This window comes from Pelobates fuscus, chromosome 3 (assembly GCF_036172605.1).
Source record: "Pelobates fuscus isolate aPelFus1 chromosome 3, aPelFus1.pri, whole genome shotgun sequence".
Taxonomy (NCBI): Eukaryota; Metazoa; Chordata; class Amphibia; order Anura; family Pelobatidae; genus Pelobates; species Pelobates fuscus.
Window position 1 is genome coordinate 168088335 of NC_086319.1, and position 13656 is coordinate 168101990.

Genomic DNA, 13656 nt, shown 5'->3' on the forward strand with positions numbered 1-13656 from the left:
ACGGCATTAATATGCCAAACAAAGGCCACCAAGCAACAGAAGTAACCGGGACACACACGGAGATACCCGTCTAGCAACAATTGAACTGGTATACACCTGACACTATGATGAAGCCTACCAGCATGGCAGGCGCAGGAGAGACGGCCGCTCTCTCGTCGCCAAGAATGGCTGACAACCTGACCTGAAGCCCTCATCCCCCCCCCCCCATAAGATCCCTATGCACAGCAGGGAGAACATGACGGTGCCATGAAGGCCCAAGCCTGCCACCAAGAAAGCGCACAAAATGGCGGATGCCTCCCACACCACAGACTTAGACAGTGCAGGATGGGCAACGGAGCTCCGGCTGAACAAAATTTTTGCCTCCTTCTGGAGGAAATTGGAGGCTCGCGTGCGACCCCGGGTGCCTGAGTCTATGTCCTATAACTTACCACAGAGCTCACACCTAGAGAAGCAAGCAAGGTGAAGCAATAACCACCCCTACCTACACGCACACAAGTGGCCAGCACCAGCAAAGAGCTGTCTGGGGCCTCGCTCCTGGACCCTTAAGGAGAGCAGCAGTAAACCGGGGTCGGCGCCCTGCAGGCGCGTAAGAGACATCGCCCAAGGCCACTTCACTTGGAAGCTGAGGCAAGACATAAGACCCGGAGGGGCATAGCTATCCAGAAATGACCAGAGAAATGGCAGGGCAAGAGACCCGATAAGGAGCACACCTCAAAACAGGCTGTGAACAGGCTTACTCTGCGTATACGAAAAGCAAGCCCTAAGAGTTCCAAGCGACCAGCAGCCAGAGCTACCCAGAGGAACACCCATAAACTGGGATACCTGAGGATCCGAAATCCTGCTAATCCTAATGGGGGTCCCATTGCCACTGGGCACTGCTTACCACCATGGCCTGGAGCCGCAACTCCGGGGAGCGGAGGCACTGCAACTCACGTTACACCCAGAAGCTGGACTCTCGGCACACCATACATTGTCCGCTCATAGAGAAGAGGGTTAATCACAGGCATCTTCCTACTAGGATCAGCTGAGATAAACTCCAGTCTCATCACCCATGTGGTCCTCCAGTGTATAGCTAGCAAATCGTAATTCAAGATTTTCCTAGTCTTGACGTCAGAAAATATAGATTTTATTAAAGACAGGAGGCGAGTATTAAGCATTAACTTTCTTTACTTAACTCCAGCAGCAAAGACATTTTTTCAATAAAGTTTAGTGAATAAAAAAGGTAAAACAACAGAGTAACTGAAATGGAACATTGGTAGCCAATCAGCATCCAACATAGTCCATATATTGAATGATCCCCCAATATTCTCCCTCTTTCGAGCTGCGAATGTAGAAGAAGTGTCTAGTAGAGTAACTCCAAGGATAGAATGATGAAACTCCAAACAGGATTAAGCTGAAATATAAATATCAGGGTGCGTTAATGGGAGGGATAATACTCGCCTCCTGTCTTTAATAAAATCTATATTTTCTGACGTCAAGACTAGGAAAATCTTGAATTTTATAACAAGACAGGAGGCTCGTATTATGCATGTTCAAAGCTATGTAGTCATAATATAACATACATCAGAAGTTATTACAATATTATTTTTGAAACATGTTGGCTAGGTCTAAAATAAAACTGTTTAAATATAGATTCTGAAGACCAATCTGCCGTTTTTAATAGATCTGATAAAGAGCCTCCTGCTTCAAACACTTTAGTAGTCATAGCTCCTCCTGATGAGTGAGCTCCAAACATTGAAATATTAATACCTGCCATAGACATAGTTTGTTGTACCCATCTAGCTAAGATGTAGAGGAGACAGGCAGAAAAGGTTTACGAAAGGAGATTAGTAATTGTGAGAAATTAGAATTTCGAATCAAAGAGGTTTTAAACTCATATGTTTGAAGACAACTAACAACACATAGAAGAGCATGGTCAGAAAATGAAGGATAGAATACAGTACGGAGATTAGTTTTGGTACGTCTAACAATAAAAAATTTAACACCATCAGGAGTATATTGTCTATTATTTAAGTCTAAAGCCTTAACGTCAGAAACTCTTTTGAAAGAGATGAGACATAGTAAAGTGGTAAGTTTAACCCCTTAAGGACACATGACATGTGTGACATGTCATGATTCCCTTTTATTCCAGAAGTAAAAGCAATTTTAAGGATAATGAATCATTGCCCCCCCCCCATGACTCTATCAACTGGAGTACCAAAGTAACATCCCAGGTGGAATTATATTTAGGGCATGGAGGACGTTAAATCTTATACCCTTCATAAGTCTGCAGACTAGAGGATGTTTACCCACAGGGAAAAATTCAATAGGGTCGTGATTCGCTGAGATAGCGGATCTATAGACATTAATGGTGCGATAAGCTTTACCTGAGTCAAAAGAGGCTGACAAAAAATTTAGAATGTTTGCTAAATCTGAATGTATGAGATCCACTGCCCGTTCCATGCACCAATTAAGCCAAATTTTCCAGGCTGATCTGTAATTTGCACAGGTTCCCGGTGCCCATGCTTCTGAGAGAATGTTTCTAGTAGTGTTTGAAAATTCACTATGAGATTCGAATGACCCGAAATGAGGGATGCAATCAAGGGTAGTTGGCACCAGGAAAGTTCTTTTCTTGTCTCTGAAGTTAGAGAAATCTCGTCTGAATAAAGGAGACCATTGTTTAGATGTTCTCTTTTCAATCTTTGAAGAGCCCGATAGTGAAGGGGCGCTGGAAAGATAGCCTGGATCGAGGCTGATAAAAGTCCTACAATGCTTGCTAACGACCTGATGGAAATTAATTCCTTCTTTAGAACTGAACTGATCTCTTTTCGAATTGTTTTCAACTTTCGTGATGGAAGGCTGATAGTGGCTAAATTGGAGTTTACTAGAAATCCTAAAAATTCTATCTCCTGAGAGGGAGTTAAAATCGATTTTCCGTAATTTATTACAAAGCCAAGGCTTGTTAACAGATTCAATGTCCATTGAGAAGGTAGTTGAAGAGTTTGCACACTCTGTGACATAATCAGTATGTCGTCTAGATATATTATCATTCTTATTCCCCTGCTTCGAAGTAGGGATATTACTGGTTTCAGTAATTTGGTGAAACACCAAGGTGCAGAGGATAAACCAAATGGCAATGATTTGAATTGCCATTTCTTCCCTTGCCATAGGAATTGTAAATATTTCTGACAAGGCTGAGAGTGGCTAAATTGGAGTTTACTAGAAATCCTAAAATTATATCTCCTGAGAGGGAGTTAAAATCGATTCAATGTTCCAACAGAGCCAAAATGCTGTACCAATCTGCATCTCCTCAAAGAAATGAATTGAATCAATGCATCTCTATGGGGAGCATTCAGCACCACCATGCAGAGCGTAAAGATGCTGAACAAAGGTCCTGCAAAGATTGCACAATCTAACCCAAGAAGTCCCTCTATAGGCTGTCTAAATGACAATTGCTAGAGGTGTTAGAAGTGTAATAAGGCAGCAATGTAATGAGACACTTTAGTGTTAGTAATACACCAAAAAAACTTTAGTTTAAAGAAGCAGTTTTGGTGTATACATCAATCCCCTGCACTCCAACAGCCTAATTCTCTACCATTTTAGAGTTGAAGAGACACTAAGGGCACCAAAAAAACTTTAGTTTAATGAAGCAGTTTTGGTGTATAATCCATGACCCTGCAGTCTTACTGCTCAATTCTCTGCCATTTAGGAGGTAAATCACTTTGTTTATGCAGCCCTAGAACCACCTCATGTGACTCACTCAGCCTTCCAAAACACTTCCTGCAACTCTAATGTTTAAACTATCTTTATTGCATGGTCTGATTACTTTAGCATTTATCTCCTGCTCTGTTAATAGCCTTCTAGACCCTACATAAACCTCCTGTGCGCTATTCAAGTTCAGTCTACAGAGCAGGAGATAAGAACTTCTAATGGAAAATTAATATTGTGTGTGGCAAGGGCTGCATGGACAGAAAGAAAAAGGGAAATAACTGTAGACTGAGCAGTGAGACAGCAGGCAGAGCTAATCATAGGGCATGTGGACCACCCAGGTGCTCTGTAGATATGCAGGTTGTACAGCACTATGCTCCGACACACAGATAGACATGCTATCATTAGGCCCTACCCCCTCTGATACATGCACCGATCTGGGTGCAGAGCCTAACGAGAGGGGTGGAGTCTACCTATGGTGGCCGAGCCTAGCGCTGTACACCCTGCCTATCTACAGAGCTCATGGGCGGTCCGCACTCCACCAGGATTGACCCTGACTGCAGGAGCATAATCTATACACCCAAACTGCGTCATTAAAGGGTTACTTGAACCACCATGATCACTTCTGCTTTTTTAAGTGGTCATGGTGGTAGGAGTCTGGATGTGCGGTATTTCAGCTTGAAACACTGCACATCCAAAGTTATTTGGAATTATGTGCCAGGGCTATTTACAGTAATTCTTTTTTGGTAGTAATTATTTTTTGGTTGTTATATTTGACAGTACAATAAACTGCTTTATTATATACTTTGGTGTGCTTCCTTTTGTATTTACACCATTTTAAACTTAACTCATTGATGATAACTAGGTAAATCTGTTTTTATGTGCTTGCTATGCCCCTCCCACTCAAAAAACTCCCACAAAATAGCCCCTCCCACCTAAACTATGCAGCACTGACATCACAATCAACCTCACAATTGAAAGTGCTGCTCCTGCTCCAGTAAGTCATTGTACTGCATAGCAGGATAAGCAGCAGGTGGCTAACACAGAAGCACTATATTTAATATATCAAATAATTTATAACTATAACCTAAACTTATACCAGCCAAATTAACATGGATATAGAGCAGACTAATAGTGAAGAGACACCTGAGTCCCAGGAGATTGAGGACCAGGAGAAACCTCCCTGCATCCTTTGGACTGGGAGTTTGAAGAAAACACCAATTGTAAGATTTAGAGCAGAAGCCTTAACTAATGATCCACATCTGCACGAGGTGGGGACTAAGTACAAAATGTGCTTTAAGATGGTTGATGCTGGATCTTCCCTTGTTCGCACCATCCTCTCTTCTCATGGATTTCAAGAGGTCCATCCCATCAGCAGAAACTTCAATGTGATGTGGACAGGTCCCCTCAGAAGCACATCTGTTTTGACTAATCTGACCAAGTTCCAGAGAATCAACCACTTTCCTAAATCCTCTGTACTAGGCCAGAAGGATCTCCTGTACAAGAATATTCAGAACCTGCAGCTCAAGCACAGGAACCACAGGTTTGACTTTATACCACCAAGCTTTGTTCTTCCTGATGAATACAATCAGTTTAGCAGAGTTATTTCCAAAGATCAAGGCCCTTGGATTGTAAAACCGGTGTCATCCTCTCAAGGTCATGGAATACAGCTGATTAATTCACTGTCTCAAATAACCAGAAAAGATAAGCTCCTGGTATCAAGGTACATCCAAAATCCTCTTCTAATTGATGGGTTAAAATTCGACATTCGCCTCTATGTGTTGGTAACTTCCTATGATCCATTAACTATTTATTTATTTAAAGAAGGGATCACCAGGTTTGCCACAAGAAAATATAAATTGACAAAAGAGAACATGAACAACAGATTCGTTCACTTGACCAACTACAGTGTAAACAAGAAAAGTGCATCTTTTGTGAGCTGTCATAATCCACACGTGGAGGACTATGGCAGCAAATGGAGTATGAGTGCTTTGCTGAATTATTTAAAGAAAAATGGAAAAGACACAGCAACACTCATGTCTAAGATTGAGGATGTTATCATCAAAACTATTATTTCAGCAGAAGGCACTATTGCCTTAGCAAGTAAATCAATGCTTGCGCACAGAAAAAATTGCTTCGAAATATATGGGTTTGACATCCTCATTGATGAGAACATGAAGCCTTGGATGCTGGAGGTTAATTTATCTCCATCCCTCACTTGTGATGCACCACTTGATTTGAAAATAAAGGCTAATGTGGTGGCAGACGCTCTCACTATAACTGGTGTGGAGTGTAAGGATCCCTGTGAGAGGCAGATCAAAGGAGGCTGCACAACATCTGAGTCCAGACCTTGCCAGACAAGAAACAGATCACTTGCAGAGAGATTGGAAATCTTTGAAGGGGTCAAGGATGAAGAAGAGAGGAGTGGGGGTTACATACGGATATTCCCCAGGGAAGACACCTGGAAGCGGTATGGTTCCCTCCTGACTAATACATCCTTGAATCAAGCCCTGGCTTCACATCTTTACCCAGAGAAGCCAGTGGTACGAGAAAGCAGCACTTATGAACCTCAGCAGCAAGTACCTGCATATGAGTGCCAGCTGCCTCCCTTGAAACAAACCGTACGTAAATACCAGGAGATGACACGCAAAGTGTCCAGAGTTGCCAGAGAGGTGCGCCAGAAAATTGAAAAACCTGTCCTGGTAGCAGGGAGCGGTAGACCTTCCAATACTACTGAAAAATGCCACCACAGAAGAAGAGAACCCAGCCAGGACTTAAACAAACAACCCGATGATCTGCGGCCTAGGGTGTTATGCTCACACCATGGCTCTGCTGGCAGTGTACAGGTGTCAGAGGATTTACTGAAAGCTAGGTTTGAATCCATGAAACAGCAGGAGGAGGCATTAATAAAAAGACGTTCCATTGAAGTTTCAAATATAGTTGCTGGCTTCTCCAGTATTTACAAACAGGCTTTCGGTGAAACAAAACTCTTATAGTGCAGGATGCAGGATGCAGGTAGCTCTCTATTAACTGAAAAACAGGATGCACACTATCCCAATGTTATGGCTGAGCAGTTTGTAAGACAAATTAATGGAAAACTTTAATTCAAGGTACGTACCCATCTCATGTAATTTTTTCAATGGGAAACCAGTAATAGGTTAAGAGTGTCAGATGAATCCGAGTGGATGGGCTCAGTCTGGATCACTTTGGAGTTTAACCGTTTGGCCCTATAACCATTTCATCCGATTGAATTGGTTACAGTGCTTCTAATTCCCTGGTACTCTCTCTTTAGTGACTAAAGAGTCAGTTGACTAGTAAGTGTCAACCCATTGTGACTAGTCAGTGTCAACCCATTTTTGAGTGCCCTGCCACCAACAGATTGCCCCCTACTGGTAGTATGGCATAGGCAGAGCTTACACACCATCAATACCAATTCATGCCAGCAATGGATTCTGTGATAGACTGAAAGCGGTAAGCTGGTACTGTCAGCCACTCACAGCCACACAGTGCTTCTCAAGCTAACTCTTGTTTAGCATTCAGAGGGTTATATGCTAAAATTTTAAATGTACCGTCAAAGCAATCGATCTGAAAGCATCGCTGACTTACAGAAATTTTCCACTTTGGCTATTTTACCTTACATTTGAAATTTACTTTGAATCCTAATTTTAGGGAATAACCATGTAAAACACGATACATGGTGTAATGCCAAATACAGAGATAGCCCAGGGTTCTCCAGACTCTATAACCACTCCAATGATATGAAGGAGTTGCAGTGCCTCTTTGTCCCAGTCACCCAATACTTCCAGGCACCATAACAACTAAATTTAGATACTTGACTGTCTTATATTTGGCAAGTATGCTAGTCTTCACAAGGTGTATTCCCTTTATATAATATATAAAATCTTGGACAGGGTTAATTTTAACTTAACTCCTTGACTGTAAGAAGTGAGAGAGGCTCAAATGTAACCCTTACTTTTACCCTAAATGTCCCATTACTTTAGTGAAGGGCAGACTTGGTCCACAGGGTTATTATGCCTAGCATTGTGCCAGCTGTGGTTTAGTTGGCTGGATTTATCGTTACAGGTGCCAGCCCAAACAAGCATAAACACCAATATAATTTGGATCCCCCGATGCCACCCATTGCCTGTGTCGACTGCTGTCCCCTCCATTATGCTGAGCTAGCTCTACATGTTACAGTCTCTGTGCTCCCTCTTCCAATCACTTACTGGTGCAGGAAGTGACGTCATTTCCTGTCTGGCTTCACACCAGTGCAGTGGACCAGTCGCCTCCTGTATGTGGGAAGTACAATAAGTCATTAGATGGCACCATGTCCCTACATTGGGCTGCCAGGGACGTCCTGCTATTCCAGTAAAGCAGACAAGAGCAGGGAAGACAGAAAACTGACAATTAGATCACATTTTCTGTGTCTATGTGTATAAGGCAAAAGGAGGGAGAAAACCATTAACAGGGATGACAATTTGGGACTTTGGAGGGATTTATTGCTAGGAATGTGAATGACTAAGATAGGGGTACATTCTAAGGAAATCAGAGGTTGTTTTAATTTGGGAGGGCTTAATTGCAGAGTTTGTGGGGATCTACATTGGGGAAAGATGGGGTTGATTGGCAGAAAAGTATATTGCTCTAGTTTGGGAAGCAAGGGTTAATTTTCTTGGGTCTTACATTGAGTAATAATCATTAATTAGCAATTAATGTTGGATGGGAACATTTGGGAGAATAAATGATTAGCAGTGAGTGTCTTTATACTGTACACAGCAAATTGTAAACCTTATGCTTGCACTAATACTGATTCCTTCTATTAGCAATCTTCTCATCAAAGATTATGCCAAGCAGTGACACAAAAATATATAATCACCTTAAGGTGTGTTATTATAGATGTTATTTGTAGATGTGTGTTGGAATATTCAAAGAAAAATTATTCATAATATCAGCCATTATGTGTTTTTTGAAATCCAAGTGGAATTTACAGAAAGGGTCTGTAGTGAACATGCTGAATATCCTGTTATTGTCCATAAATAAAAGTTCTAAAGTTATACCAGCCAAACATAAGTTCTTTATCTGTGTGAAGTGGTCTGGGTGCGGTGCCCCTGTCCTTTTAACCCTGAAATGAACAACATTGCACTTTTTATTTAGAAACTGCAATGTTTACATTGCTGGATTAAATCCTAAAAGCCACTAGGCTCCCGCCGCACTGACTGAGTAAAACGGGGAAGCCCATAGAAAAGCATTTAATACTCTTCTATGGAGAAGCTTGTATACACGTGCGGGACTATGGATATTAGCCTAGGTGCTCTACGAGGAGCATTGCATTGGACCATTGTAAAAGGGGACATGTCTCTTGAAAACCATGACCGTAAGCAGTGAGGTGAGCAGAGCTGAAGGAGCTGTATAGAACAAGGGACACGGTGCTATAGCTCTATGAATACAGGCTTGTATCCCTAATGCTATAGAGTTCCTTAAAAACAACATGGAGCCCATATGATAGGTAGTTTGATAAATGTAAATGTAGTAATTATGCTGGGTGCTGTGTAGGTTTCCCTTGTATAATTGTAAAGACAAATCTAAATGTTCTCTAAAATGTTATTAAACTTTCTCTTTAGATTTCTGCTGATAACATTTTCCGGTCTCACAGTCCTCTATGGAGTTTCTCTCATTTGCGTGACATGTCCCTAGTCAGGGACTGGAGTAGGATAATGTAAAGGAGTGTCATTTAAGCTGGGTGTTCCTTTTTAAAAAATAGGCCCATATGAAAGATATGTTGATAACGTTAAATGTAGTAATTATACTGGATGCTGTAGGTTTCTCATTCAAATCTATATATTCTCTAAAATGTTATTAAACTTTCTGTTTAGGTTTCCGATGATCATATTTTCCTATCTCACAGTCCTCGACGGAGTTTCTCTCATTTGCGTGACACGTAAGTGCTTATATCTGGTCAGGGACCCATGTAGGATATTGTAAAGGAGTGTCATTTATTTTAAGCCATAACTGGGTGATCTATTATATGTATATTTCTTATAAAGCATTCCAGTTTATTCCATCTGGGGTTCAGAACTAGCAAAGCACTACATTAGAATTAGACGAGATTACCATCTATGTTATGGCCAGTTTACCAGAGAAAAAATTGTACTAAATATAAAATATAGTACTCATACTTGAAACCAGGGTTGGCCAAATAGCAGACACTCTTTTCTTGAAGAACTACAGTTCTTAAGATTCTTCAGTTTCTACCACAGGGCTACATCTGGTCTGGATTTCAAATCTACACAGAAAAAAAAGGGAATTGGGGGCACACCCGGAACATGCATTTCTTAGTAGACCTATATAGACCTAGGGAAACTGGTGGTGTAGCGTTAGGAATACAGGTTTGTATCCCTAACGCTATAGTATTCCTTTAAAAATAAATAAATCATGAAGCCAATACAATAGGTAGTTTTATCAATTTAAATGTAGTAATTATACTGGGTGCTGTGTAGGTTTCCCTTGTATAATTATATAGACAAATTTATATATTCTCTAAAATGTTATTAAACTTTCTCTTTAGATTTCCGCTGAACACATTTTCCTGTCTCACAGTCTTCTACAAAGTTTCTCTAATTTGCATGACAAGTAAGTGCTTATATCTGGTTAGGGACCGGTGTAGGATATTGTAAAGGAGTGTCATTTAAGGCATAACTAGGTGATCTATATATTTCTTATAAAACATTACGGTTTATTCCATCTGGGGTTCAGGACTAGCAAGACACTACATTAGAATTAGATGCAGTGACCATCTATGTCAAGCATGTCAAACTCAAAGGCTAACACGGGCCAAATAAAAAAGGTTTAAGTTTATAAGGGCCGTAAAAAAACAAAAAACTTCAGTTTCCATAGAAACATAGGTTTATTTAGAAAAGTACAGTATAAAAAAAGTTGCCTAACTGACATGTATGCTGTTACAAAAAAAAAAAAAAAACGATGTTATCTTGTTGATTTTGGAGTCCTATGAGTGTGTTCTTCGCTTTGGCTGAGACCATCAAACTTGATGATCTCAGCCAATCCAATGCTTTCCCATAGGAAATCATTGGGAGCCTATTGTGCACGTGTGGCAAAAAGCTGTTCAGCTAATCAGCATCAGCATCTCCATGGGGAGCGTTCATACCCAATCTAATACACTGCCCCCTCCCCCCATTCTAATACACTGCCCACAAATCCAATACATTGCACCCAAATCCAATACATCCCCTCCCCCTGCCCCCATTCTAATACACCGCCCCTAAATCCAATACATTGCCTCCAAATCCAATACACTGGCCCACTCCCTCCACTCTAATACACTGCCCCCTCCACCCAAACTAATACAATACCCCTTAAACTAACACACTGCCCCTCGTTCCTCCACTCTAATTGAATACACTGCCTCCCCTCCCACCACTCTAATACACTGCCTCCCCCTCCCACCACTCTAATACACTCTTCCCACTCCCTCCCTCAATTTAATACACTGCCCCCTCCTTCCACTAAATTAATACACTGTCCCGCTCACTCAAATTAATACATTGATCCCCCTCCCCAATTTAATACAGTGCCCCCCCCACACATAATATTAATACACTGTCCACTCCCTCAAATCAATACTCCCCCCCCCACCCTCCGCTCTCCAAATTTAACATACTACATAGGAAGGACCCCCAAGCACCTCTTCCACTACCTTAAGATGAGCTGCCCGTCCTTCAGTTCCAGCCCTGTTCTTCTCAGGAGTGGCTGACCTGCAGGAGCATGCGAGACAGACAAGAAATATCTTTCCTATCTTGTGGCTGGTTGCAGCTACAGCACAAAGTGGCGCAAGTTTGACATGTTATGTTGACATCTATGTTATGGTCAGTTTACAAGATGATATATTGTATTAAATAGGAAATATATCACTAATACTTCAAACCAGGGTTGGCCACATGGCAGACACTTATTTCTTCTTTTACAGAAGCCCTCAGCAGCTGTCCCTTGGGCCTTTTGTCAAACAGTCCATTCTCTTAATACAAACACTCCTTTCGCGATCACAACCCTTATATGACTTTTTATCAATATGAGCCAAGCACAGGCTAACAGCTCCATTTTCAGTTCACTGATCTTCACAGTATTCAGTGATGCTCAATGTCCCTTACAATCAGCAGCCAGCATACTTAGTCCAGGAGAATGGGTTGGTTGGGGTTTACTGAATGACTCTTTCCTAATAGAATGTCACAATAACTCACTCACTCTTCCTCCCTCTTTTTCTCACTTTTTCTCTGTCTCTTTCTCACCCTCCCTCTCGAGATCTCTTGCCGTGTCCTCTATTTTACTCTACCTGATCTCTTCTAACATTCTGTGCTACTACTTACCATACCACCCCTTATTCACAATATACAGATCAGGAAACAGTCCGGTGTAGGAAATTGTAAATGAGTGTCAGTTAAGGTATAACTGGGTGATCTATTATATGTATAGCCCTTTATTTCTGGACATTCCCACAAGATGTGTAAAAGAGTCCATGGCATTATGACACCTTGAGCAGGAGGACTAGGAGCCCAGAAATATTTGAGCTAGCCACTGAGGGGCTAATTACCACCTCAGTCAGTTTGCAATAGGCTTCCTAATAGATTAAACATTTAGACACTGTATGTGATTTATTAAGCAATTGATGCCATTGATGGTCAGAGAATTATGTTATGATATCTTGCTTCCATGCGGTCATATAGAGTTCATTATACTGTTATGTATTCTGAGAATTTTTTTTTTTTATTTAATTTTTTTTATTTATTGTGGAAAAAGTATGACAATACATATCAAGAATGACATTTCCATTTAGTATAACAATATAAGATAGCAGCACAGTTATATCTCTGTAACATTTTAACTAAAAGTATATTCATTGCCACTAAACTAAGCGCTGGGAAAAAAAAGTAAAAAATCTTAATGGTACAAAGCGTGTCTATTTGTGGGGATCAATTTAGTGATTAATGATTAATGTATATTTTCTGGTTTCGTAAATGTAGTCTGAAACGACTTAAACCATAACTGAATGAGGTGACCGCTCCTGCCTCGACTCAATCATCGGAGTTGTAAATTGGGGATTGACGACGAGGAAGGGAGTTCTTATCTACCAAAATGGGAAGGCGCAGCCTGGAGTTGTGGGCGGGGATGATCCGGCCTATAGAAACATTAACTTACCTCTATACCGGGCCGACGTCGATTGGTCACTTCCTGTTCCGTTTTCGCCAGAAGAACACCCCACGTGGTTTTCCAGCAGCCACGAAGCTGTCCGGACAATTAAGCAGGCACTCAGACTACCTTCCTCAGCCTCAACGGGTCGGGTCGGCTACCGAACAGGGGTCACACATGCACGAACAGCTATACAGGCATAACGCCCCACTCATACGAAAGCGCTCGAACGCGGTAAAATTATACACTAATTCCTAACACACGGTTATTCTCTTACTAAACTTCGCACAGCTACCTTCACTTTGGTTCAATCTCTAGGCTATGTTACATACCAACAACGCCATCTACCGTCAAAAATTACTAACTACAATTAAGACCTAACCTTTATCACTACATAAGTAATCATGATCAATTGCTTCAACAGAGAAAGTAGAAGTTATTTCTGTAACATGATATGTTTAATTGACGTATTATGTTGCTTCACGTTAGTATACATGTTTTCTCGGGTCACACGGAAATCAAATAGTTAATTTTGGCGGGAAAATTCTACACAATCAATCAGCCCGAATCTTCTAATGAATACCCATGTACGTTTGCATATGTCACTTCATGTCCTTTCAGATTTCTGATCTATACTCTGTTGCTTATCAGTCACATTTGACGCTATTTCAGTATACATGGTACGTTAATGAAATTGAGTGATTCCAAATGAGGGTCTGGAAGGGGGTATGGGAGCTACAATACAAGCTAATACCCAAAAGCATGAACCCAGCC

General features: G+C 41.2%; 1 protein-coding gene across 1 annotated transcript; it reads left to right on the plus strand.

Annotated features, from left to right (window-relative positions):
• The first annotated feature begins 283 nt into the window (after window positions 1-283).
• LOC134601688 (tubulin polyglutamylase TTLL5-like) lies at window positions 284-7502 on the plus strand. The gene is made up of 3 exons (XM_063446203.1): window positions 284-459; window positions 4790-6663; window positions 7357-7502. Exons 1-3 carry the CDS (start codon window positions 284-286, stop codon window positions 7500-7502), a joined length of 2196 nt encoding a protein of 731 aa, XP_063302273.1.
• The last annotated feature ends 6154 nt before the right edge of the window (window positions 7503-13656 follow it).